The 27,902-nt window shown below is 54.0% G+C and overlaps 1 protein-coding gene across 1 annotated transcript in view; it reads right to left on the bottom strand.

Annotated features, from left to right (window-relative positions):
- The window catches only part of LOC144677755 (collagen alpha-1(V) chain-like), a 31,132-nt gene extending 4,013 nt beyond the window's left edge, over positions 1-27,119 (bottom strand). The window contains exons 1-8 of the mRNA XM_078537782.1: positions 26,985-27,119; positions 24,111-24,242; positions 19,839-19,949; positions 18,268-18,393; positions 8,625-8,822; positions 5,516-5,569; positions 3,038-3,079; positions 38-100 (exon numbers count right to left, since the gene is read on the bottom strand). Of these exons, the coding sequence (XP_078393908.1) occupies positions 38-100; positions 3,038-3,079; positions 5,516-5,569; positions 8,625-8,822; positions 18,268-18,393; positions 19,839-19,949; positions 24,111-24,242; positions 26,985-27,119 (861 nt within the window). The remainder of the gene's footprint in view (positions 1-37; positions 101-3,037; positions 3,080-5,515; positions 5,570-8,624; positions 8,823-18,267; positions 18,394-19,838; positions 19,950-24,110; positions 24,243-26,984) is intronic.
- Positions 27,120-27,902: the final 783 nt, after the last annotated feature.

Below are 27,902 nucleotides of genomic sequence, written 5' to 3'. Positions count from 1 at the left end.
GAACAGATTCTCTGCAGAGGCAACTGAAGGGACTCACCCTCTCTCCGGGATCGCCCATGGGTCCGGGAGGTCCCGATGGACCTGAGGGGCCAGGCTGACCCTGTGAACAGAAGCAAGAAAAAACAACCCAAATCAGGACAAATACAGTGGGCAGGGTCTGAGGCACAAGTGCCCAGCACCGGCCAACAAACAAGATTCATCGGCATTCTCGTCGTTACATTGCAATCTGCCTGTGAGAGTGAGGGAGAGAGTAACGTGGAGAAACAGAGAGAGAGAGAGAGAGGGAGAGACAGGAATAGCACAGACAAAGACATGGCAGAGAGGCAGAGAGAGAAAGGCTGAAGTTGAGGGAAGAGAGAGGGTGGAAAACGAAAGCGGGGGGAGAGAAAGGGTTACAGAGGATACATGACATAGAAAGAGGGTATTCAGCCCACCCAGTCCATGCGCATGCTCCACTCCAGCCCCCTCCCATCATTCCTCATCTAAACCTATCATCCTAACCCTCTATCCCTTTCTCCCTTATGCGCTTATCTAGATTCCCCTTAAATACATCTATACTATTCTCTTCAACCAATCCCTGTGATAGCGAGTTCCATATTCTCACCGCTCTTTGGGTAAAAAGGTTTCTCCTGAATTCCTTATTGGAATTCTCGGTGACTCTCTTATATCGAAGGCTTCTAGTTATGCTCTTCCCACACAGGAGGAAATATTCTCTCTGAATCTGCTCTGTCAAAACTTTCCATCATTTTAAAGACCCCTATCAGCACACACACGCTCCCCCCATCCCCCCCACCAGCCTTTTTTTAAAAAGAGAAATGAGATCCAGCTTGTCGGTCCTTTCCCGATGGGCGTACCCACACATTTCAGGGATCATCGCTGTCAATCTTCTCTGCACCCTCTCCAGAGTCCCTGTACCCTCCCTTTTTATAATGTGGCAACCGGGGGAGTCCCCGCCTTCGCGAGCTGCCGGGCAATCAGATTGGCACAGGAGCTGCAGTGGACTGAAATCCGGCCAGTGAGGAGGGAAGTCCAGAGGCCACCGGACCTTAAATAGGGGGTGGGGGCGGGCACCTGACTTCAGGGGGGTGGGGGTTTTCGATGGAGGCACCAGCCCCTCCCCACCCCTTCCCACCTGAGGTCTCACTCCAGCTCGATCCTCCCCCCAGCCTAAAAATTGAGGCTGGGCGGGAAGCGGCCCTTTAGCGGCCAATAAGGGCCTGAGCTGGGGTAAGGGTGGGCTTCCCGTCCAAAGGTCCTTCGCCCCAGCGTAAAATGGCTGAGCGGTCAGACCGAGTGGGAACCCGGGGGAGAGTCTCATTCCCCCAATTTCACACTCCGCACCCCCTCATCCCTTCACACACCCCCCCCACCCCCCACCTCAAAACCCGCCAGTGGGAGGACGTTAAATTCTGGCCTAAATGTGGCCTAACCAAAATACAATACAAGTTTTAACATTACTTCCCTATTTCTCAACTCTATCCCTCAAGAAATAAAGCCTAGTGCTTGTTTTGCTATTTTTATGGTCTTGCTAATGCATGGCACAACTTTTAGTGCACATTTAGCATTTGTACCGCGAGATCTCTGTGTTCCTCTGCCCCGTCCAGTCTTGCATCTTCCAAGAAATAAGTGACTCCTCCTTATTCTTCCTACCAAAAGGAGAGGAGAGAGAGAGGGAGAGAGAGAGAGAGAGACAGGGGAGGAAAAGGAAGAAGAGGAGGGACTGAGCGAGAGAAAGAGGAGGGGTGAAAGGGACAGAGAGTGAGGGAGAGGAGAGAGAGAAAAACAGGGACAAAAGGCACCACACGTGTAACAATGGGGATATCTCAGAGAGGAAGCTGCTATGAAATGCAGAGAACGTTCCGGAATCCAAGCCCAACCATTCAGCAGGAATGCCACGAGAGGAATGGTTAGGGTTAGGGTCAGCTTGTCGGTTTGTGGTGGACAGAGCGATGTTGGTATGGAGACCAGAAGAATATCCTGATCCTCTTTAACGAGTCCTATAGGATGGGGAAGGGTCTCCTGACCGGGCACATAGCATCTGGGATTCAGATGTCATTTAAGTGACAGTGCAGCACACCCTCGGTGTAGCAGAGAGGCTCCTGAAACCGAGGAGGTTCCTTCTCACTCTGAGGCCAGCTCGCAAAGCGGGCTGGCTTTACTTCAATAAGCCCTTCAATCTCACACTGTCCCTCCACCTCACCCTCCACTTTTATCCTCTCCCCCTACCTCCCACCCTCCAGATATAACCTCACACAGGATAGAGTGAAGCCTCTCTCTCCTCCACCCTCACCCCTCTCTCCATCCTCCACACTCAGCCTCTTTCTCTACCCTCCAAAACCACCTCCCTCTCCCCTACACTCCCCTAACCTCCACCCACACTGCCCCTCTCTCCCTCTTCCACCCTCCCTCTCTCTCCCTCTCCATAACTCTCCCTATGTCTCTCCTCCTCGCTCCCTATCTCTCTCCTCCACTCTCACTCACTCCCTCTCTCTTTCTTCCTCACTCACTTCTCCACCCTGTCTCCCTTCCTCCTCCTCCCTCCCACTCTCTCCCCTCCTCCCTTCCACTCTCTCTCCCCTTTCCATCCCTCTCTCTTTCCGCCACTCCCCTTCCCTCCCTCTCCCTCTCTCCTCCCTCCCTCCCTCTCTCCATCTTCCACTCTCCCCCTCGCTATCTCCTCCATCCTCCCTCTCTCTCTCTCTCTCCTACCTCACTATCTCTCCATCCTCCACAATGTCTCTCTACCCTCCCTCTCGCCCGCTCTCGCTTTTTCTATCTCTCTCTCTCCACTCCACCCTCCCTATCGCCATCTTTCCTCCACCCTCCCTACTCTTTCCTCCTTCATTCCTCTTTACTCAATAATGGAAGATTCATTCAGGTTGAAGGTAAAAACTGTGGCGGCAACATCAGAGGGAAAATTCAGGTGGGGGTAAACATCTGAGTGGATGGTTCAATGGGACAGAGATAATATCTGGCGGCACATGGAAGAGAATGATTCAGGGACAGCGCAACTCCTGAACCCAGTTTAGTCACTTACCGCAGGGCCTTCTGGACCAGGTGGACCTTCAACCAGCATCCCCTGTAAATAAACAGAGAGAGTCAGATACAGGAGGGGGAGGGGATACCCTGTAAAAAAAACAGAGAGAGTCAGGTACAGGAGAGGGAGGGAATACCCTGTAAATAAACAGAGAGAGTCAGGTACAGGAGAGGGAGAGTATGGGAAGAGGAGGACTGGGAGAGAAGAGGAAGGGAGGGGAGGAGGGAAGAGGAGGGTGGAAAGAGAGAGGGGAGAAAGAGGAGAGAAAGAGGAGGGAGAGAGGAGGAGGGGGAGGGGAGGGAGAGGGGAGGGGGAGGAGGAGGAGATGAGGATAGAGAGAGAGAGAGAGGAAGGGGAGAAGAGGGGAAGAGGAGGATGGAGTGTGAGAGAGGAGGGAGAAAGGAGTTGAGGGAGAGGAGGAGGGTAAGAGGTGCAGGGTAAGAGGAGGGGGGGAGAGGAGGAGGAGGGGAAGAGGAGGATGGAGAGAAAGAGTGGGGAGAAAGAGGAGGGAGAGAGATAGAGGAGGGAGAGAGGGGCTGGGGGGAGGAGGAGGGGAGAAGAGGATGGGGGAGAGAAGGAAGGGCAGAGGGGGAGAAGGAAGGGGAGAGGAGGAGGAGGAGGGAGAGAGGAGGAAGAGGAGAAGGAAGTGGAGGAGGGGGAGACAAGGAAGGGGAGACGAAGATGGAGAAAGAGAGAGGAGAGAAAAAGGAGGGAGAGAGAGAGATGGAGAAGGGAGAGAGGAGTTGGGGAGAGGAGGAGGTGAAGGTTAGGAAGGGGAGACGAGGAGGGGAGAGGAGGAGGGGAGAGGAGAGGGGGGAGACAAGGAGAGAGGAGAGGGGAGAGACAAGGGGAGAGGACGGGGGAGAGGGGGATGGAGAGTGGGAGAGGAGGGAGAGAGGAGTTGGGGGAGAGGAGGAAGGTAAAAGGGGCAGGGGAAGAGGAGGGGGGGAAGAGGAGGGAGGAAGAGGAGGAGGGGAAGAGAGAGAGAGGAGCGAGAGAGGAGTTGGGGAGGGGAGGAGGGAGAGAGAGAGAGAAGGGAGAGAGGATTTGGGGAGAGGAGTGGAGAGGAGGAAGGGGAGAGGAGGAGGGGTAGAGGAGGAAGGGTAGAGGAGGAGGGGGAGAGGAGTATGGGAGAGGAGGAGTGGGAGAGGAGGGTGGAGAGAGAGAGGAGAGAAAGAGGAGAGAGAGAGAGAGGAGGAGGTGGAGAGGTGGGGGAGGAGAGAGAGAGAGAGGAGCAAGAGAGGAGTTGTGGAGGGGAGGAGGGAGACAAGGAGAGGAGGAGGGGAAGAGGAGGAAGGGGAGATGAGCGGGGAGAGGAGAATGGAGAGAGATAGAGAGGAAGGGGAGAAGAGAGGGAGAGGAGGATGGAGAGTGAGAGAGGATGGAGAGAGGAGTTGGGAGAGAGGAGGAGGGTAAGAAGGGCAGGTAAAGAAGAGGAGGGGAATAGGAGGAGGGAAGAGGAGGAGGGGGAGAGGTGGAGGGGGAAAGAGAGAGAGAGAGAGGAGCGAGAGAGAGTTGGGGAGGGAGAGATAAAGAGGTGGGAGAGAGGAGCTGGGAAGAGGAGGAGGGGAAGAGGAGGAGGGGAGGAGGGGAGGAGGAGGGGAGGGGAGAGGAGGATGGAGAGAGAGAGGAGAGAAAGAGGAAGAGAGGAGGGGGGAGGGGAGGGGGAGGAGGGAAAGAAGAGGACGGGAGGCGAGGATGGAGAGTGAGACAGAGGAGGGAAAGAGGAGGTAGGGAGAGAAGGAAGGGGAGAGAAAAAAGGGGAGAGGAGGAGGGGGAAGAGGATGCAGGGGAGAGGAGGTGGGGGAGAGGAGGCGGGGGAGAGAAGGAAGGGGAGAGGAGGCGGGGAGAGGAGGTGGGGGAGAGGAGGCAGGGGAGAGAAGGAAGGGGAGAGGAGGCAGGGGAGAGGAGGTGGGGGAGAGGAGGCGGGGGAGAGAAGGAAGGGGAGAGGAGGCGGGGGAGAGGAGGTGGGGGAGAGGAGGCGGGGGAGAGAAGGAAGGGGAGAGGAGGCGGGGGAGAGAAGGAAGGGGAGAGGAGGCGGGGGAGAGAAGGAAGGGGAGAGGAGGCGGAGGAGAGGAGGTGGGGGAGAGGAGGCAGGGGAGAGGAGGCGGGGGAGAGAAGGAAGGGGAGAGGAGGAGGAGGAGAGGAGAGGATGGAGAAAGAGAGGAAGGGGAGAGGAGGGGGAGAGGAAGATGGAGAGAGAGAGAAAAGGGAGAAGAGGAGTTGGAGGAGAGGGGGAGGGGAGAGGAGAAGGGAATGAGGAGGAGGGGAAGAAGAGGAGGGGCGTAGAGGAGGGAGATACAGGACAGGGGGAGAGGTTTGGAGGGGGAGGGGGAGGGGAGGGGAGTGGGGGAGAGGTGTAGGGTGAGAGAGGAGGTCCCCCTCTCCCGTTCGGGTAATGAGCCAGCTTCTCTCCCAATAGCACAGATACACAGCCCTGGCGATGACAGACAGGACAGGACAGGGTCAGGTACTCACGGGTTCAACAACTGCAGGCTCCCCTTTCTCTCCCTTCAATCCGCTCAGAGCCATCTGAAAGAACAAAACACCGGTTCACAACTAAACACCTGATTCCCGTCTCAAACACCACAACCTCCTGTGGTGGGCGCTGGAAACTCAGACAGTGAGTGAACACTCACCAGAGCCACTGGGCTCCGGGCCTGTGGGGGAAAGAGGCTGGGGGGGTGGGGGGTGGTGTGGATCGGTGGGGGTTGGGGGGGTGGGGGTGGTGGGGGGTTGGGGTGATGGGTGTTTGGGTGGGGTTGGATGGGGTTGGGGGGTTGGGTGGTGGGGGGTGGGGGTGTGGGGGGATGGGGGGTTGTGGGGATGGGGGGATGGGGGGTTGTGGGGGTGGGGGGTTGTGGGGGTGGGGGGATGGGGGGTTGTGGGGGTGGGGTTTGGGGGGATGGGGGGTTGGGGGGATGGGGGGTTGTGGGGGTGGGGGGATGGGGGGTTGGGGGGTGGGGGATGGGGGGTTGTGGGGATGAGGGGATGGGGGGTTGTGGGTGTGGGGGGATGGGGGGTTCTGGGGGTGGGGGGATGGGGGATGGGGGGATGTGGGGGTGGGGGGATGGGGGGTTGGGGTGGGGGGATGGGGGGTTGGGGTGGGAGGTTGGGGGGGTGGGGGATGGGGGATGGGGGGTTGGGGGGATGTGGGGGTGGGGGGTTGGGGGATGGGGGGTTGGGGGGGTGGGGGTTGGGGGGCTGGGGGGTTGGGGGGATGTGGGGGTGGGGGGATGGGGGGTTGGGGTGGGAGGTTGGGGGGGATGGCGGGGTGGGGGGTGGCGGGGAAGGGGGAGCGTACACACCACACCTGCCACGTCGATCCTGGCCTTGGGAAAATAACTCATTCCCCTCCCAACTCAAAGCTATCGAATTGAGATGCCGGTCCTGGGGGCCATGCAGAGAGCTGAGGTGGGCAAGGCTGTCACGACCTTGTGACACGGCTGATGATTACAAACCCCCCCGGGAAGGTTTCTGACTGACAATGACTGGGGATTGACAGCAGAATGTACAGGCGATCACTGGGACAAATCACCCTTTTCTCTCTATCTGCTCTTGTCGTGGGGGTGGCAGGGGGAGTGGTGGGGGCATTGGGGGGTTGTGGTGGGTGGGGGTGGTTGCAGTGGGATGGGGGTTGCGGTGGGGGCAGTGGGGGGTTGCGGATTGCGGTGGGGGGGGTTGGGGATTGCGGTCGGGGGGTTGCGGTTGGGGAGGGGGGGTTCCTCTCTGTTGTTCTATTATACTTCAATAACTTACCTGCCCTGATGCTTCCCACCACTCCCACCATCCCCGATCCCCTACTACCTGCACTCTGCGTCCCCCCCACCCCGCCCCCCCAGACCCACATGACGGCGAGATTACGGCAGTTTCTGGCAGAGGATGAACCGAAGAGCGAGCATTGGAACTGGCGCCGTTACCAGAGACGGCATCGCCAAGAACAAGATGTAATGTGGAACGGAACACAACGTCACTGAAAGGAACTAATGGGCGGCATCGGTCAAATGCGAGATGGTGCCCCACTTCCAAGGAGCAGTGGCGCCACACACACTCGGACATTTCATTTACAGGGAGCTGGCACTGGCAGGCTGGCGCCATGACACAGATTGATAGAAGTGAACGATGGTATCACTGAATGAGAGATAGCATCGCGCGGATCAAAGCGGAGCACCGGAGAGCTGAACATCACATCAGCGAAGATGCAATATCAGCGCCCAGGAAATGGAATCATAGATTAACAGGAAGTGTGCAAATGCGTGGCAGAACAGGAGATGACATCACGGCAGCAGGAGATGACATCACCACAGCTGGAGATGACATCACCACAGCTGGAGATGACATCACAGCAGCAGGAGATGGCATCACGGCAGCAGGAGATGACATCTCCACAGAAAGGTACGTCATCACCGCAGCAGATGATGTCACCGCAGCAGGAGATGACATCACCGCAGCAGGAGATGATGTAACATTACCACAGACAGCAAGGAAGGCGTCAGGGAGTGCTGCAGGGTGGCTGAAGTTGCGAGAGTGAAAAACCAATCAGGAAATAACAGTAGAGACACAACAACAAAACACAAGGAGGTAACCGCATTGTATAGGAGCAGCACAGGTTGACACCTTGGGGGGGAACAGAAGACGAATGTGAAGAAACAGAACATAAAGGGGCTTTCAGAGATGACATGTAAAGAGACCAGGAGATAATGTGTACAGACCAGGAGACAACATGTGCACAGACCAGAAGACGACATGCACACAGACCAGGGGACAACGTGTACACAGACCAGGAGACAACATGTACACAGACCAGGAGACAACATGTACACAGACCAGGAGACAATGTGTACAGAGACCAGGAGACAATGTGTACAGAGACCAGGAGACAATGTGTACAGACCAGGAGACAACATGTGCACAGACCAGAAGACGACATGCACACAGACCAGGGGACAACGTGTACACAGACCAGGAGACAATGTGTACACAGACCAGGAGACAACATGTACACAGACCAGGAGACAACATGTACACAGACCAGGGGACAACGTGTACAGAGACCAGGAGACAACATGTACACAGACCAGGAGACAAGATGTACACAGACCAGGAGACAACATGTACAGAGACCAGGAGACATGTACACAGACCAGGAGACAAGATGTACACAGACCAGGAGACAACGTGTACAGAGACCAGGAGACAATGTGTACACAGGCCAGGAGACAGTGTGTACACAGGCCAGGAGACAACATGTACAGAGACCAGGAGACATGTACACAGACCAGGAGACAAGATGTACACAGACCAGGAGACAACGTGTACAGAGACCAGGAGACAATGTGTACACAGGCCAGGAGACAGTGTGTACACAGGCCAGGAGACAGTGTGTACACAGACCAGGAGACAATGTGTACACAGACCAGGAGACAACGTGTACACAGACCAGGAGAAATATGTACACAGAACAGGGTAGAGGATGTCAACATTGGAGTAGATACAACCAATGACATACAATCAACAGGGAAGGGCAGGTTTCCAGTGAAATATTGAGAGGTGAGGGGGCTGTATTGAGGTTCTTCTGGTCACTTACTCCTTCTGTGTACACCTCGGTCTCAACAGGAAGTCCTGGACCAATCTCCGTGGGCAAGGGGTCCTCGTAATAATCTCTGTAAACGTAGTCGTAATCGTAGCTGGGGTCACCAGGGTCAACGTCTTCTCCCGTAAAGTACTCCTTGGCAGGCCCCAGGTCTCCGTCGGGTGGGGGAGTGGTGGTGTCTACCTGCTCCTGCTGCCGAGGAGCAAAGAGAAGCGAGAGCAGCGGTTAGGGTTAGTGAAGCAATCTGCACCGAGCCTAATGCTCCTGCGCCAGGTGATCATGGCTCAGTATCTCCCCAGATAAACCCACAACCTATCTGTAGCTGGCCATCTCTCGGCAGTCCATGTGCTGGCCTAGGCGGAGAGCGGCCGTGGGAGTGTGGGCCGAGGGGGGGTGGTGGGGGGGAGCACGGTTTACCAAAGAAATACTCAGCCATGATCATGATACCGGTTACCGCCGCCTGGCAGAGCTGGGGGGGGGGGGTAACAGTGGGTGAGCCAGGCACCGAGCCTGAGCACTCACCCACGGGCATGGTCTGATACGCCAGTCACGGGCTGCTCGTTCCCTATAGGAATCTGGTGGGAGGAACCAGCGTCAGTACCTGAGGGTGAGTAAGTAAGGCATACAAATTCAGTGCGGGAGTTCAGAGCTTGCATCTCACCCCCTGCACCGAGGGTTCCTGGGATGAGTGGGCTGTCCTCTGTTAAGAGCTTGAGGAAACTAGGCCGATGTTCCCTGGCGTTAGAGGAATGAGAGGTGATCTCACTGAAATATAGCAATTTCTTAAGGGGCTCGACAGGACAGGTGCCGGGAAAAATGTTTCCCTCCCCCCACCCCTGGCTGGAGAATCTAGAACACAGGGGGCACCGTCTCAGGATAAGAGCTCGGCCATTTAGGGCTGAGGTGAGGGGTAATTTCTTCACTCAAAGGATTAGGAATCTTTGGAATTCTCTACCACAGAGAATTTTGGACACTCCATTGTTGAGCACATTGAATACAGAGGTTGATAGGTTTTTGGAGCAGGGAATAAGGGATATTGGGGTTGGTACAGGAATGTGGAGCTGAGGCAGAAGATCAGCCATGATCTTATTGAATGGCAGAAGAGACTCGAGGGGCCCAATGGCCTTATCCGGTGTTTAATCTTCTTGCAAGTCGCATAAGCCACTGTGGGAAGCAAGCTGTGCCTCTGGGCAACCCAACCACACTCTTCGTCTTCTATTTGTAAACTTTTGTCTTTGTGCATGTGTGTTTGAATTTTGTGATCATTAAAGTATGAGATATAAGAGCTGGGGAATGGCACCCAGGCCCCTTGTAGGGAGTCACTGTCCCCATCAAACACTCCCAGGGCAGGTACAGCACGGGGTTAGATTCAGAGTAAAGCTTCCTCTACACTGTCCCTATCAAACACTCCCAGGTCAGGTACAGCATGGGGTTAGATACAGAGTAAAGCTCCCTTTACACTGTCCCCATCAAACACTCCCAGGACAGGTACAGCACAGGGTTAGATACAGAGTAAAGCTCCCTCTATACTGTCCCCATCAAACACTCCCAGGGCAGGTACAGCACGGGGTTAGATACAGAGTAAAGCTCTCTCTACACTGACCCCATCAACACTCCCAGGACAGGTACAGCACGGGGTTAGATACAGAGTAAAGCTCCCTCTACATTGTCCCCATCAAACACTCCCAGGGCAGGTACAGCACGGGGTTAGATACAGAGTAAAGCTCTCTCTACACTGACCCCATCAAACACTCCCAGGACAGGTACAGCACGGGGTTAGATACAGAGTAAAGCTCCCTCTACATTGTCCCCATCAAACACTCCCAGGACAGATATAGCACAGGTTAGATACAGAGTAAAGCTCCCTCTACACTGTCCCTTCAAACACTCCCAGGACAGGTACAGCACGGGTTAGATACAGAGTAAAGCTCCCTCTACACTGTCCCCATCAAACACTCCCAGGGCAGGTACAGCACGGGTTAGATTAAATGGCTCAGAAGAGAATTCTTTGCTAGCCTTTGCTATTCTAATGTCTGCCAGCCTGAGCTCAATACCACGATACACAGATATAGGTAAGAGTGTGCATGTGTGCGCATCTGTATGTCTTGTATGTGTGTGTGTGTATATGTGTGTGTGTGTTTATGTATGTGTGTGTGAATGCATGTGTGTGTGTGTGGATATGTTTGTTTGTGTGTGTGTATGAATGTGTTTGTGTGCATGTATGTGCGCATGTGTGTGTGTGTGTATGTGTGTTACTGTGTGTCTATATGTGTGTATACATGTGTGTGTATGTATATGTATATATGTGGGTGTGTGTGTATATGTACATGTGTACACATTTATTTCTAAGCTTCCCCCTGTCCCTGTATGTGTAGAGATGAATAGGTCCTGATTTTGTTACCCATTGGCCAGTTTGTACATTGCTGATGGAGCTCTGTATCCTGCACTGTACCTGTGAGTGTTCTCTACTGTCATATAGATTGCTACTGTATTGGAGAACCAGTTCCCAGCCCACTGTAACCTCTCACTGAGCAGGCCCACTCTATCCTGGCAGTCCATCAAGCACCCCTCCCACATTCCCAGCCCCATCAGCGCTCAGTCCATGCTAATATCCCCCATTGGGCGCGATTGTAACACTGCTCATCCCAATTCTCCACAATTCTCTCCCTAACCCCAACCACAGCTCACTTCACCATTAGAAACCCCTCTGATCCAGCTGACGCCTCTACTAACTGCACCCCTGCCAGCCCATCCTTTGTTCATATAACCAATTTTGGGACCCTGCTCACCACCCTTACCACCCCTACACAAATCCGTGTGAATTGTCTGGGCATCTTCACTGCTGCGATGGCATTCTATGAATACAAGTTGTCCAATTGTTTATGGGCACAAATGATTCAGAAATCCCCAGCCTCTCTATGAAGACAACTCAGGGCTTGAGGCAGTGAAAGGCTGGTTCGAGTCTAGTCTGTGGCTGGGTGGAGTGTAGTGTGTGGCTGGTTGGGGTGTAGTATGTGACTGGTTAGAGTCTAGCCTGTGGCTGGGTGGAGTGTAGCGTGTGGCTGGTTGGGGTGTAGCGTGTGGCTGGTTGGGGTGTAGTATGTGGCTGGTTGGGGTGTAGTGTGTGTCTGGTTAGAGTCTAGTCTGTGGCTGGGTGGAGTGCAGCGTGTGGCTGGTTGGGGTGTAGCGTGTGGCTGGTTGGGGAGTAGCGTGTGGCTGGTTGGGGTGTAGCATGTGGCTGGTTGGGGTGTAGTATGTGGCTGGTTGGGGTGTAGCGTGTGGCTTGTTGGGGTGTAGTGTGTGATTGGTTGGGGTGTAGTGTGTGGCTGGTTAGAGTCTAGTCTGTGGCTGGGTGGAGTGTAGCATGTGGTTGGTTGGGGTGTAGCCTGTGGCTGGTTGGGGTGTAGCGTGTAGCTGGTTGGGGTGTAGTGTGTGGTTGATTGGAGTGTTGTGTGTGGCTGGTTGGGGTGTAGTGTGTGGCTGGGTGGGGTGTAGTGTGTGGCTTGTTGGGGTGTAGTGTGTGGCTTGTTGGGGTGCAGTGTGTGGCTGGTTGGGGTGTAGTGTGTGGCTGGGTAAGGTGTAGTGTGTGGCTGGGTAGGGTGTAGCATGTGGCTGGTTGGGGTGTAGTGTGTGGCTGGGTGGGGTGTAGTGTGTGGCTGGGTGGGGTGTAGTGTGTGTCTGGTTGGGGTGTAGTGTGTGGCTGGGTGGGGTGTAGTGTGTGTCTGGTTGGGGTGTAGTGTGTGGTTGGTTGGGGTGTAGTGTGTGGTTGGTTGGGGTGTAGTGTGTGGCTGGTTGGGGTGTAGTGTGTGGCTGGTTGGGGTGTAATGTGTGTCTGGTAGGGGTGTAGTGTGTGTCTGGTTGGGGTGTAGTGTGTGTCTGGTTGGGGTGTAGTGTGTGGCTGGTTGGGGTGTAGTATGTGTCTGGTTGGGGTGTAGTGTGTGTCTGGTTGGGGTGTAGTGTGTGTCTGGTTGGGGTGTAGTGTGTGGCTGGTTGGGGTGTAATGTGTGGCTGGTTGGGGTGTAGTGTGTGGCTGATTGGGGTAGCACCCGTCGGTTAACCGTGATAGAATTGATGCCACTTCTGATGAGGGTGGGCTGACTGACTGTTCTCTTCAGCCTGAGGGCATATTTGGGGTTAAGTAGAATTTCCAGCACAGAAACCTGCTACTTTGTCCAAATGCTGGTGTTCAGACTCCACATGAGCCTCCTCCACCTCTTCCTCTTCCTCTCACCCCATCAACACATCCTTCTATTCCTTTCTCCCTCGTGGGTGTATCCACCTTCCCCTTAGAAATATCTGTGCAATGCTCCTCAGCCATTCTCTGTGGGAGCGAGTGCCACATTCTCCCTGGGGAAGGAAGTGTCTCCTGAATTCTCTGTTGGATTTATTAGCGACTCTCTTATGTTGATAACCCCCTAGTTCTGGTCTCCTCAGTAAGTGGAAAGACCATTTCCACCCCTATCATTTCAAACCCTTTCACAATCTAAGAAACCTCTGTCTCTCCTGGAGAAAAGAAGTCCCGACATCTTAGGCTTTCCTAATCGTTATAACCTCTCAACTCTGGTATTGTGCTTGGGTATCTCTCCTTTGCACCCACTCTAGTGCCTGTATCCTCTCTTTATAAAATGGAGACCAGAGCGGTGCTCCAGGTGTGGTCTAACCAAGCTTCAGCACAAGTTTGACAGATGTATTCGGTAGGCTGAGGAGAGAGGGTGGGGTTGCGCGACCGGCACTCGGGTGGGGCACCAGTTGGCATCTCTGCACTTGGTTCCTCCACGATGATTCCTGCAGGGCATCTCCGTTCAGGTTGAAGGAAGCAGAAGTAGTTACTTACATACAGGCAAACATGGCCAATGCCATTCAGTCAATGCCAAGGTGTATGGGTGTGTTTGTGTCCAGTGTCAATGCTACATATGTGTGTGTCTGCCTCCTCAGTGACTGCCTGCCAATGGCATGTGTCCGTGTCCCCTTTGACCTGATTGCCAGCGATACAACCCACCCTGATGTCAAGCGGGGGGAAGATTTTGTCCCTGAAGGCAGAGGGCAGGAAGAACACGTGTGCTATTGCCATTCAATGATTTGGAGGCACCGACTCAAAGGTGGCTCATTGGCCTCATTCTCTCAGCGATGGGGGAGTGCAGGTGAGGGTGGGGGAGGTTACACCTCTACAAGGCATCCCTACCCCCTGGCCAATGTTCTTCTTTCCCTGTGTCACTAACCTACTGGCGCTCCCCATGGGTCGCCTCATCCAAGTGACCATTCTACACAGTTGACAGCGAGTGACAGCATGCTGCTCAGCTACAGAGTGCCTCACAGTGTGCGAGAGTCAGCAGGAAGAACCCCGGGACGATATTTCATCTCCCCCTCCCATAACCCAGCAATGCTGCGAACACCTTGTCAGCACCATGATTCAGCCCAGTTCTTCCTGCCCTCTGCCTTCAGGGACGAAATCTTCCACCCACTTGACATCAGGGTGGGTTGTATCGCTGGCAATCAGGTCAAAGGGGACATGGACACATGCCATTGGCAGGCAGTCACTGAGAGGCAGACACACACATATGTAGCATTGACACTGGACACAAACACACCTTGGCATTTTATCTCTGAGGCTCTGTACACAGGGGAAGAGGTGTGGAAAAGGCAGATTGGAATCTTAAAAGGACTCCCATGGGATTTACTTAACTTTGTTCTTCTCTCTCGAATCTAACACAATGGACAGTGGTCAGAACCTTCATCCTGTCTTTAATCACCACATCCTCAACTGTGATTATTGGAAAAGTCACAGTGTGTGGGACAGGTACAGCACAGCACAACTTTAATCTAGAACCAGCCAACGCAGTACCTGTCCTGGGAGTGTTTGACAGGACAAAGCGGAGGGAGATTAAAATGTGAATCCTGGAGATGGGCAGTGCTGTGGGAGTGTTACACCTAGTCGACCTCTGACTCTTCCTGATCATCAAGCAGTTCAAAGTGTATTAGGGAACTCTTCCATTCCGAGTTTCACAATTTGTCATCTCACTCATTTCTGATTGGTTGACACTGATGGAGAGTGGATTCCAGGAAAGAACTTAGGTTGGAAAAATCCCATTCCGCAGAACAGCCTTTCGGATAAAACACCTGTGGAAAGAAGCCAGTGCAAAGGGACCTCTGCTAACATTTTCCTGTGACTGTCATGGATTGTGTGGGGGACAGACTGCAACATCAGAATCAACCAATTTAAGAATCAACGCACTGACTGTTGAGCGTCAGTCCTGACAAGACCAAAACCTCCAAAAGGACGAGTATTTCCCTGCACTCTTTCCAATCCCTGGATTTTCCAGGCTGGTGAACAGGTTGGTCTAGGGTTTCAGCTTGGTATGAACCAGCTCCCTAAAATTATATCAGGTAATCTTTGAGCTCAGTTACTACATCGGGACTGGCTGGTTTTGAGAAATAGCCAAGTCAGCAAAGTTCTCCCTTGGCTGAAAAATCAGATAATAAAGCGCTCGAGAGCAGTTTGGTGCAATGAGTTCCCCCTATGACCTATCGCCTCCCCCCACCCCCTCTCCCCACCTTCCCCCTTTCCCTAACCTCCCCGCCCCCTCACACCTTGCCTCCGTCAGCTGGTTAGCTGGTCCATTCTGTGCGGTGCAGTCTGCCCTTCACATACTTTCCCCTCACCCGACAGTCACAAGCTCATGGCACAACAGCAGGACGCGGCTCAAAGAGGATTAGCCACCCTTCCAATGAAAAAACATCTCATACTGTAGTCGTGGAAACTGAGGAGAGGGATAATTTGACAGCAGGTCGGAGAGAGGAGCCAGGGAACTGTCTGGTCATCTGTTCCAGGCCCGTCCGCAGGGCAGCATTGCACCAGGATGCCCATTAAATGGCAGCCAAACGCTTACAATGAGCAAACCCAACCACTCCTACCTCCAGGTAACCATAGTAACCTCCTCTCATTGCCCCTCCCCAATAGGACCAGGAGCTTCCTACCTCCAGGTAACCATAGCAACCTGCTCTCATTGCCTCCTTCCCAATAGGACCAAGAGCTTCCTACCTCCAGGTGACCATAGCAACCAGCCGTGGCTACCATGGACAATTTTTCATTTATTTATTTTTTATTCGTTCATGGGATGTGGGTATCGCTGGCTCGGCCAGCATTTATTGCCCATCTCTAATTTTTAACAGTCAACCACATTGCTGCAGGTCTGGAGTCACATGTAGGCCAGACCAGGTAAGGATGGCAGATTTCCTTCCCTAAAAAAAAAATCTAAAGGGGATTAGTGAACCAGATGGGTTTTTACGACAATCAGCAATGATTGTCAATGGTTATCATCAGACTTTTAATTTTTTTATTGAATTCAAATTTCACCATCTGCCGTGGTGGGATTCAAATCCAGGTTCCCAGAGCATTACCCTGGGCCTCTGGAATACTAGTCCAGTGACAATACCACTATGCCACCGCCTGGAGATGTCATAGGTCAAGGGGGTTGGTTACATTGATCTTTGATGGAACCCAGAGATTAAGATTCAGCTATCCCCTCTCTCTCCCACACGTAGAGAATTAACGCAGGTCATTTCCCCTAAACTGTCATTGGGCATATGTCCAGAGCATGAAGTTGGACACAGATGGATTTGGGAAATACGTTGTGTTGCAGGGGGGTGTTCTATGAGGGGTTAAGGCACACAGCTGTAAATCTGTTATCCATTCATCTTTCTAGTAGTGTCCAACTTTAGCAGCAGGGACCAGAAAAGTTACATTGTCCAGGTGTAGTCTCCCTCTGCCCAATTGGGTAAACCCAATTTATTCATCCACTCCTGCTCTGTGGCGGGGTGTGTGGCTGGGCGAGTCTTCTGGCGCAGTGTGTGGCATCCCTCCTGGGCCTTGGTAGCCGAGGAAGACATGTTCACAAGGCGGCCAAACAGGTTGGTTATCAACCTGTAAATCCTTCCCAGTGCGCCTACGGCAGGCAGTAAGAGAGATAGGGTCTCCTGGTCGGTCATGCTTGATGTGGAGTAGTGCTCCCTCAAGCTGCGGCCTCTGGTGACAGGCTAGCAACTGGTTCCAGGTAAAAACCAGATAGGCTAACAGACATAAGCATGTGCTTCGTCTGCCTCGAGCATCACTAGTTGCAGGAAAGCCTCTAAGTCACGTTCTGTGGGCTTTTGGAGACTTACCAGACTGGTGGTGCTGGTGGTGGTGATGGGAGTCGGCCCTGCTGGAATTTCCTGACAATAACGTCTTTGACGGTCATGGAAATCTGCATCTCCCGCAAAAAAGCTTGTCAATGGGCGGTCAGCTAGAATTTTCCGGATGGGGGCCGGCGGAGTTTTGGTTGGTCAGGGTGGCAAAGGATAAGGGGCGAAGGCTGGCAAATGGAGTTGAGGCGCAGATCAGCTGTGGCAACGATGATTCTTTGGTCCTGGGTGTCAGCCTTGGCTCCCCGTTGACTGTTATCGCCCAGCATTTCTGTTGCATGCCATGGTTTTGGAAGGGGTTGGCCATGTTGGAAGCAGCCTATTGGCTGACCCAAGCAAAATGGCCACGCCCTCTGCATGCATCATGGGACTCGAGGCTAAGAGGCCAAGGGCAAATCCTCAGAACATAGGAACAGGAAGAGGCCATTCATCCCCTCCAAGCTCTTCGCCATTCAATGCGTTTTGTGGCTGAGCTGTGTCTTAACTCCGTCCACCCACCTTGGTTCTGCAATACCCTTATCAAACAAAAATCTATCACTCTCATCTCTGACTCCCTCAAGCCTCGTCAGCTTTGTTGGGGATGGCGCTCCAGACTTCCACGACCATTTGTACGAAGAAGTGCTTCCTGAGTGGCCTGGCACTTCCCCTTGTTCTGGACTCTCCCGAGGAAATAGTTTCTCTCTCTCTCTCTCCCTACCCTGTCACATCCTTTAAATTATCTCAAATACGCTAGCCCTCAATCTTCAAAACTGGAGGGGGGGTGGATTACGAGCCCAGTTTATACAACCTGTCATCACGACGTATCCCTTTAAGCCTGATATCATGTTGGTCCCTGGTTTTTTATTTATACTTTCTTGGGTTTTGGGCATTGCCAGCATTTGTTGCCCATCCCTAATTGCCCTGGAACTGAAGGTCTTGCTCAGCCATTTGCAGAGGGCAGTTAAAAGTCAACCACGTTGCTGTGGGTCTGGAGTCAAGTGTGGGCCAGACCAGGTAAGGACAGCAGATTTTCTTCCCTAAAGGGACATTAGTGACCCCGATGGGTTTTTACAACAATCGATGATGGCATTTCATGGTCACCGTCACTGAGACTAGCTTTATATTCCAGATTTATTAATTGAATTGAAATTCCAACAGCTGACGTGGTGGGATTTGAACCCATGTCCCCTCTGTAATACAAATCCATTGACCTTGCCACTGCGCCACCATCTCCACCCAATGGGCCGTGACTAGAGGACTGCAGTTATCAGCGACCTAAATGTTGTCAAGCGTTTAATTTTTCACCAAATGACTTGGAGCCGGGAAACGCAAAATGTTGCATCTCCTTTCAGGGGGCGCTCCCTTCATCCCAACCCCAGCCAGGCTCAGTCCAGTTCGGGCTTAACAGCTGCTCATGTCCTACCGCCTCTCCGAGGCAGTGGTGAGAAAAGGTGGCGAGCGCGGGCAGCTGTGTTACCTTGGTCACATCACTCTCGATGATTTGCGGGACCTCCTCTGTGACTGGCACGTCACCGTAGTCCTGCCCGGCCGCGGGGGTCTCAATGGGGATCTCCTCTTCGTACAGAGCTGGGTCTACTGGATCCTACACCGAATCGTAACGGGAGAAGAGTGCGTTAGCGGCTTAAGCATCCCCAGGGCCGGGAATGCAGAGAGAGAGAGAGGTCAAACAGCGGAAGAGAAGCGGTGCCATGAGGCCCATTATCACGGGGATAAATGGGATTGCCGGAGCAGGATGGAGGTGAAAGATGGTGCGAGAGACGGAGAGAATGAGCGGGTGGAAAAAGAGGATGAAGAAGGAGAAGAGAGATGACGGCATTATCCGGGATCTTTCCACAGTGGGCGGAGAGGAAAGATCGGGATAATGGCCCTCTTTGGTGGTTGTGGTTCTACCTGTTGAAAACCCCTCAGCCGGCTCTTCTGCTGGACAGTTTTGGCTGCGGCCTTGGTTGCGGCTGCAGCAGATCTGGGCTTGACCGCGGGATTCCGGGCAGCGGCCAACTTGACGGGGGCAGGCTTCGGGAGGGGCGCCTTTTTCGGGGGGGCCGCATTGGCCTTGGACACTTTGGCCTTCGGCTTGGCCGGGCTGCTCGCCGCCTGCTTCCGTCCGTTGGCTTTACCTTTCTGGAAGATGGTGATGAGAGAAATGGGATGATGGAAGTCATGGAAAACAGAGAGAGAGAGAGAGAGAAAATGGACATGACCAATGGCATGAAATGAAATGGTGCAACACATGACGACTATGAGGAATCCTCAAAGTCCACTGATCTTGTGGGGCGAGCACCAAGTCTGAACACCAATAAGACCATTCCCGCTGCTAACCCCTCATTGTAAATCACTCCTACCCTTCATCAAAACCCAAACAGCACCCTTGTCATTGGCAGTTGTTGCGTTCAGCCGTCTTCTATTGGGTCGCTGTCCCGATAGCCCAAGTTTACCTTTTGTGCTGTGAAGAAACTCCCCCGGTGGCAATTCCGCATTTGCCTCAGGGGTTCTCCCTTTCCCATGGCTGAACCTTAATGAATGTCTCAGCAGTAACTTCACACCGGGCTGTGTGTGCGCGCCCGCACTGGGCCGACTAGACAAATCTCCTTCTGTCTGCCACACTCACGGATGATCTCAGTCCCTCGCCCACACGTTCAAATGGCCTCAGTCTCGCTTTCTCTGCCTCTTTCCCTCTCCCCCTCTCTCTCTCATACACACTGACCATCCATCTGTTTTGTCTCAGTCTCTGTTCTGCACTCACTGACCGTGCATCTCTACACCCCCACACCCCCCATCCCCACCTCTTCCTGTGCCCATGCGCACTTCCAATCAACCACCCCCCCTCTCACCCTCCCGTTTCCCCCTCCATGAAGTCTTATGAACATCATGACTTGGTGCTCTGGACGAACCCTGGAACATAGAAGCAATTGATGATGGTAAGCAGCGATGGCAGCAGCTGGTGACAGGAGACAAGTCAGGACACACAACACCTTGGACACACACTGGCACATGCCTGGCCCACTGCCCTCCTCCTTTTTTTTTTACCTTCCCCGGATCAGCACTTCCAACAACTCCCTCAGTCACTGGCATGGTGGGCGGAGCAAGTGTCTGAAACTCAGCGTAATAATCATAATACTCGTAGTCTTCGTCATAGTACTATGAGTGAGAGAGACAGCAAAAAAAAACACACAGAAACAAAAAAAAAACCAGCAGAAACTGTTAAAGCAGCCGAAATTAAGAGATTTTCACAAATTTCTGTTCATGTTGGGTAATAAGAATGTAAACTTCAGTCATTTAAACAAGTAAGAAGGGACCGGTCACTCCTGACTACACAGAAGTGGACAAACCTGCTCACTCAGCGTTCTAAATGATAAAGAGAACCTCCGAGGTACATAGGGTCTGATCGACCCACATTTCACTTCAAGATCCACTCGAAGTTCTTGAGAATGGTCACCAGTGACTCAGCAGAATCGGTCATTTTTTTCCGTATTCGTTCATGGGATGTGGGTGTTGCTGGCTGGGCCAGCATTTATTGCCCATCCCTAGTTGCCCTTGAGAAGGTGGTGGTGAGCTGCCTTCTTGAACCACTGCAGTCCATGTGGTGTAGGTACACCCCCACAGTGCTGTTAGGGAGGGAGTTCCAGGATTTTGACCCAGCGACAGTGAAGGAACGGCGATATATTTCCAAGTCAGGATGGTGAGTGACTTGAAAGGGAACTTCCAGGTGGTGGTGTTCCCATGTATCTGCTGCCCTTGTCCTTCTAGGTGGTAGAGGTCGTGGGTTTGGGAGGTGCTGTTGAAGGAGAGTTGGTGAGTTCCTTCAGGGCACCTTGTAGATGGTACACACTGCTGCTACTGTGTGTCAGTGGTGGAGGGAGTGAATGTTTGTGGGGCAGGGGGTGCCAATCAAGCAGGCTGCTCTGTCCTGGATGGTGTCAGGCTTCATGAGTGTTGTTAGAGCTGCGCTCAGCCAGGCGAGTGGAGAGTATTCCATCACACTCCTGACTTGTGCCTTGGAGATGGTGGACAGGCTTTGGGGAGTTAGGTGGTGAGTTACATGCCACAGAACTCCCAGCATCTGACCTACTCTTGTAGCCACAGTATTTATATGGCTTGTCTAGTTCAGTTTCTGGTCAATGGTAACCCCCAGGATGATAGTAGGGGATTCAGCAATAGTAACACTGCTGAGTGTCAAGGGGAGATGGTTATTGGTCCAACCAGAATTGATCGGCAGGAAGCTTGGAGGAACTGCTCCCCGCTGGCTGCTCAAGGTCACTCCCTGCTGGTCCCACTGGGACTGCTTGATGATGGCGCTGCTGGGCAAGGGTCTGGGCAACAGGGGGTCTGGTCCGGGAGTGACCTTTGACACTTCAAACACTGGCCCATGGGAACGACACACTGGCACAGAAACAAACCACATGCCTGCTCGAGTTCTCCGATTCAGCTCTGGTCAAACCAGAGGCCCTGCCTCAGAACAAGAGTCAGCTTAAAAATCTCATCCCGAGCTCCGAAATCTATCACTGTCATTTCCAACAAGTTGTTTTGAGAGAGTCCAGAACACCACCATGGGGGGGAAGTTAGAGAAAACGTTGCCTTTAAGTGAAGTTTATTTTGTGCGGCGTGTCCCTTGGACAAGGCCCGTCATAGGTGCTCCGGGCATGGAGCGAGGGGCGGTGATCTCAGAGGGCGCAACATGAACAAAAACCATCGGAGAGGAATCTCTTAATTTGCCGTGTGTAATCACAGACTGGGCACGGAGCTGCGTTACATTCTTCATTAATGCTCTTAACGAGGGTGGCGGGGGCAGGGGTTACAAAAGCAGGCGTAAAATCGACATCCGCATGGTGGGTGTAGCTGCGGGAGGGGGGAATGCTTGTGTTCATCTCTGTCAGTTTAGCATAGAGGCCACAGCTTCGCCTGTGGGTGGGGGTGGGAGGCTGGCGGGGCAGGGGAGCCTGCGCTGTCCTACTGTTCCCCTCCCCGCTCACTGGTCCTCTATATTGGTCAGCGTGTTTGGCGCCTGACTTGGCCCTGCCACCCACACAGCATGTTCGGCTGCTCCGCGCGGTGATCAAGGAGACGGTAGGTCCCAGTCTACCAGCTCAGGAAGCCAAGAAAAGATCCATTGAACGTCAAAAGGTGGAGCCGGGCCCACTCACGCAGCGGAACAGACCGGATCCCCTAAAGGAATGGGTGGGCTTGGGCCAAGGGTGGGATTGTGGGGGGAGGTGGGGAGGGGCCGGTGTTGCAGGGGAGGGGGTGGGTGATGCCTCCCAAGACTGAATAGCCAGACAAAGGTCATCTCTTGGGAGAACCTTGCATGTGAAGGAGCTCCAGGCCCAACGTGGGTGGCACTGTAGCCTGGCACAAGTGAAAGGGTTTCAGAAGTTGGGGGGGGGCAATCACCATAAGGTGGGGGGGAGGGGGCGTTGCGAAGGGGGTTCCCTTCTCCGAGTCACACCGATGGCAGCCAGCCAGCCCTGGATCATCGTCCCTATCGGTGCCGTCTTGAAGAGGAGAGGTTTCAGGGGAGGGTGAAGTACTGAGTTCAAAGGATAAAGCTGGAGGGGAGAAGGTGGCCTGACTCTTCACCGGGCTGCTCGTCCGCTGCCAAGTGAGAGGCGGGCACAGGCAGTGTGTGGTGACAGGTTTGATCCCAGTTCTCCAGACGGGACTCCCATGGGATCAGGGAGGGGAAATTAGGTGGGAGAGGGGTGGGGAGGAGGGAAGGGAGGGCGGGAATAAGCCCCAATTTACCCTGCCTGATGTTGAGTCCCAATGGAGACTAATTTCGAGGGGCAGTGGTGGGGGGCAGTGCGGGTTGGAAGAAAAGATTTGCATTTATATAGTATTTTACACATCTACCAGATGTCTTAGGGCATTTTACAGCCAATTAAGTGGTTTTTTTTGAAGTGTAGTCACTACTGTGATGTAGGAAACACGGCAACCGATTTGCGCACAGCAAGATCCCACAAACAGTGATGTGACGACAGCCAGGTGAGGGATAAATATTAGTCAGGAGAGTGGGCATAACTCCCCCTCCCTGCTCTCCTGCGACAAAGTGCCAAAGTGGGATCTTTTACGAACACCTGAGTGGGCCTTGGTTTAACGCCTCACCCGAAAGACAGCACCTCGGGTGATGCAGCACTCCCTCGGTACTGCGCTGGAGTGTCAGCCTTGATTTTTTTTTCTGTGTGTGCACTCAAGCCCTCGAGTGGGATTGGAAAAGCCTGGCGTCGCACCCCCACCCCCACCCCGCCCCCAATACGCCAACGGGTTGGGTTAAAATTGCCCCTGTAGAAAGGAGCAAGGCAGAGAGTGGGGTTTGGTGGAAGGTTCGGGGTGGTGGCGGTGGTGGGGTTGAAGACAGAGTGGGGAGCTAAACTGACTCGTGCAGAGATGAACGTCCACTGGGGAGCGTAAGCAATGAACCTAACTTGTTATAACATCATGTCCAGGAATGCCAACTTAACGGACTCAAACGCCCAACGAATTTCTTCCCCATCCTCCCCAACAACACATCCACACCCGCCTCCCCCCACCCCCCCCCCACCACCAACCAGCCCCTCCAATAGGGCATTGGGCATTGTCCGGGCCTGGGCCAACGGCGCCGCGTCAATATAACAGGGCCCCGTTGCCAGCCTAGGAGAGAGGCCCAAAGGTTAGGCAGGATCGCTGTCGAATTCACAGGCTTCTCTCTGCTTGTTAATTCGACTGGTGTTAAGCGGCATCCCAGGGTGGTCTGTTAAAGATGCTGAAACTGTGCGAGAGAGAATGTGTTAGCAGAGTCACGGGCACCCGGGGTGGGCGCCAGGATGGCCCTTTTACCATGGACCCCCAAAAGGGGTTGTGGTCCCTGAAAGAGAGTCCATGACAACAGCAGAAGCAAAAAAAAAACAAAATTTAAGAACAACTACCTGTGTTTTTTTTTTCCTGATCAACCTGGGGTATTTAACTCTGAGGATGTTGCCAATGCTACCAAAATCAGTATTTAGTGCCCATCTCTCATGGTCCTGAGAAGGTTACAACCGAGTGTTTTTCCTTCGTTCAGGGAACCAGAGACCCAGTTAGGCTTCAATCTTTCATTTAAAATTTCCCAGACTGGATCTTGGAAACGGTCGACGCCGCAGGCAGGATTTGAACTTGGGTCTCTGGGTCTGCTGGTCCGGCGAATTACCCACAACTGGCGCCCCCTCGCGCGGGTCAGTCCCTGATACCAATGGCCAGGGACTCATTAGCCCTGTGACCCATAGTGCGCGTAAGGTTGCAGTGGGCGGAGGGGTGGGGTGGGGGTGGAAGGCTCTTTCGCACACTTACATACTCCTTCGCACTGGGTTCCTGACTCTGGGGGTAGTCCGGGAGCGGGGTGTCGCAGTCCGGACTGTAGTGCTGGCAATAGTCGTAGGCAGCCCGGGGGTCCGAGGAAATCAGCAGTTGCTGGATGTCACCCTGAGGAAGAGAGGGAGAGACAGTGTGTTAGGAGAGGCTGTGAAACAGGGCAAAGGACCTCTGGGCCTCCTGGAATTAAACAGTTAGCGCTTCAGACACCACCATTCCCCACCCCGTCCCCCGCAATGGTCTAGGGCAGGGCACAGCAAGCTGCGGCTCTTTAATATCTCATGTGCGGCTCCCAACCTTTCCCAGTTGGATCACATTATCACTTAGAAAGTCTAAAAAAAAACCAATTAAGTCAAGAAAAGTAAGAGCTGTGTTTTTTATTGTGGAGGATGGAAGGGGAGTCGTTACACTGACTTTTATAATTTCAATGATTAACTTAAGAAAAACAACAGTGTACTCGAAATAAACCTGTTCGAGTGGCACAGCTACACCACAGCCCTGGGGACACTCAGGGGCCCCCCGGATCTGTGGGGCCTCCGTAACGTAGACAATTGCGGCAGCCCCGCTGTGCGCACAGCAAGATCCCAGGAACAGCAGTCATAGATTGAAACGATACAGAAGGGGGCCATTCAGCCCATTGTGCCTGTGCCCGCTCTTTGGTTCAGTTTTCCAATTGGTCTCATTCTCGCCCGCAACCCACCGTGCTCCTTCCCCATCGCCCGGCAAATGTTTTACCTCCAAGGATTTATCTAGAGTGGGAAGTGAGTAGGATCTTTAACTTTCCTTTATGCATTCACGGGATGTGGGCGTCGCTGGCTGGGCCAGCATTTATTGCCCATCCCTAATTGCCCTTGAGAAGGTGGCGGTGAGCTGCCTTCTTGAGCTGCAGTCCATGTGGTGTGGGTACACCCACTGTGCTTTTGGGAGGGAGTTCCAGGATTTTGACCCAGCGGCAGTGAAGGAACGGTGATATATTTCCAAGTCAGGATGGTGAGTGACTTGGAGGGGAACTTCCAGTTGGTGGTGTTCCCATCTATCTGCTGCTCTTGTCCTTCTAGATGGTAACGGTCGTGGGTTTGGAAGGTGCTGCCTAAGGAGCCTTGGTGAGTTCCGGCAGTGATACACACTGCTGCCACTGTGCGTTGCAGGTGGAGGGAGTGAATATTTGTGGATGTTGTGCCAGTCAAGCGGGCTGCTTTGTCCTGGATGGTGTCAAGCTTCTTGAGTGTTGTTGGGGCTGCACTCATCCAGGTAAGTGGGGAGTATTCCATCACACTCCTGACTTGTGTAGATGTTGGACAGACTTTGGGGAATCAGGAAGTGAGTTACTCGCCGCAGGATTCCCAGCCTTTGACCTGCTCTTGTAGCCACAGTATTTATATGGCTAGTCCAGTTCAGTTTCTGGTCAATGGTAACCCCCAGGGTGTTGATAGTGGGGGAATCCAGCGATGTTAAAGGGACACCTAAGCTCGCCCACCAGGATAAGCGGGCCAGGTATTGCCCACAGGCCGGGCTAGGTGCAATGTTTGGAGGGAGGGGTAGCAAGAGAGAGGGAGCGGGAAGGGTGATGAGGAGGAGAAGGAGGGAAGAAGGAGGAAGGAAGAGGGGAGCCGGTAGTTGGGAAGGAAGGGGGCAGGGAGAGGGGGGAGGAAAGTGGCATAGAGGGGGTTGAGAGGGGAGGCAGGGGAGGGGAAGGGAGGGGCCAGGATGGTGGGTGAGGGAATATGGAGAGGGGGGGGGAAAAGAGGGATCAGGAAAGGTGATTGGGTGGAGAGGGACGAGAGAGGGATGGAAGAGGAGGAGAGGGAGCCAGCAAGTGGGAAGGGAGGGGCAAGTAAGTGAGTGGGGGAGAGGGAAAGGGAGGGAGGGGGAAGGGAATGGAAAGAGGGGGATGGGTGAGATGAGGGTTAAGGAGAGTGGCAGGGAGGACAGGGGAAGGGAGGGGAGAGGAGGCAGGGGGCGGGAAGGGAAAGACAGGGGAGGATGATGGTCAGGAGAGGGAGTCGGTGGGTGGTAAGAAAGGGGGAAAGAAGAGGAGGATACAGGTGAAGTGAGGGGCAAAGAGTGGGGGAAAGTGAGGAAAGGCAGGGAGGAGGGGGAAAGGTGAGGAGTGGAGAGAGAGAGGTACGGAGGGATGGGGGAGGGGTGTGGTGGAGGGGAATAAGTGTGAGGGGAGAGGGAGATGAGTGAGGGGAGGGGACAAGGAAGGAGACAGGGTGGAGAGGAGGGGGGGTAAGGTGAGGGAGGGATGGGGAAGACTGGGGAAAGTGAGGGTTGGTGACATGACTGGGACCGCAGGTGGGAGGGGGAACGTGAGGTGGATGGATGAGGTGAGAGTGGAAAGGAGGGGAGGGGGAGGAAAGGTGGGCGAAGGAGGGGCTGGGAAGGCGAGGGGTAGCAACGGGAAGGAGGAGGGGAAATAGGAGGTGGTGGTGAGTGGGGAGCAGGCCAGGAGGGAAGGTGGGGTGGGGAGGGGGTAGGTAGGGAGGGAGGTAGGAGGAGGAAGTGAGGTCTGAGGGGAGGGGGAAAAGGTGGGAGGGGTAGGAGGTGAGAGGTGGGGGAGAGGGGGAGGGGAGGGGGTGTGGGTGGATGGTGTTATATCTGGTTTGAAAGGCCAACACTTCATGTCCCAAGCAAAGTCTCTGTATGCAGCGAACAACCGGTTATCACAAGGGCAGTGCCTCCCCGGCACCCCCCCTCTGGCCCTCGGAAGCTGCTTCACTCCTTCCAAGAGGTGGATTAATTAGCCGATTAATCGCCGGCTCTGACACCCCATGGCAGGGGCTGGGAGCCAAGAAGCAGCGGGGAGCAGGATTTCAGGGGATGACCTCCATTTGATGCCAGACAAATCACCTCACAGTTTGGGGCCTTCCCCTCCCGCTCAATACACAACAACCTCTTCCCACTAATTCCCCTGTGCATTCTGGCAGTGAATCCCAGAATCCGAGCTTCCAGGACTGAGTTGGCAGGGAGATCAGCCTGGGCCATCTCCCGGGAACACCCCTGCCCCGGCCTGCATCCCCCACATCACCCTGCCCCTGCACCCCCTCTCCCCCACTCTGCTCAGTGGGGCGACAAACCTTCTTCCAGACAAGGCCAGGCTCCCATACGAGGGGCCTGTCTGACCCCGGCGACCCACAGTTGTCATGGTACAGCGGTTCCATGTTTTCATGCAGGGCTAGGCTTCAGCATGGCACTGACACTGACGTCAGTCCACCAGCCACTGTTCCCTCTGCCAGGGAATCCTGCAGGAGTGGCTGCTGATTCCCTCAGGCCCTCAGAGTCCTGGGACTTTCCTCCTCTGGTGGAGCCAAGCCAAGGAGCAGGGGCCAGGCTCCGGCCCACAGCTCCAGCTGCAAGGATCAGCCTCAGTGTTAAATCGCATACCTGTCCTGGGAGTGGGGACAGTGTAGAGGGAGCTTTACTCTGTATCTAACCCCGGGCTGTACCTGTCCTGGGAGTGTTTGATGGGGACAGTGTCGAGGGAGCTTTACTCTGTATCTAACCCCGGGCTGTACCTGTCCTGGGAGTGTTTGATGGGGACAGTGTAGAGGGAGCTTTACTCTGTCTCTAACCCCGTGCTGTTCCTGTCCTGGGAGTGTTTGATGGGACAGTGTAGAGGGAGCTTTACTCTGTCTCTAACACCGTGCTGTACCTGTCCTGGGAGTGTTTGATGGGACAGTGTAGAGGGATCTTTACTCTGTCTCTAACCCCGTGCTGTACCTGTCCTGGGAGTGTTTGATGGGACAGTGTAGAGGGAGCTTTACTCTG

The sequence above is a fragment of the Cetorhinus maximus genome, unplaced genomic scaffold, assembly GCF_964194155.1.
Source record: "Cetorhinus maximus unplaced genomic scaffold, sCetMax3.hap1.1 HAP1_SCAFFOLD_2987, whole genome shotgun sequence".
In the NCBI taxonomy this organism is placed as follows: domain Eukaryota; kingdom Metazoa; phylum Chordata; class Chondrichthyes; order Lamniformes; family Cetorhinidae; genus Cetorhinus; species Cetorhinus maximus.
The sequence above is the reverse complement of the archived record's forward strand: the minus strand, read 5'-3'. Positions and strand labels throughout refer to the sequence as shown.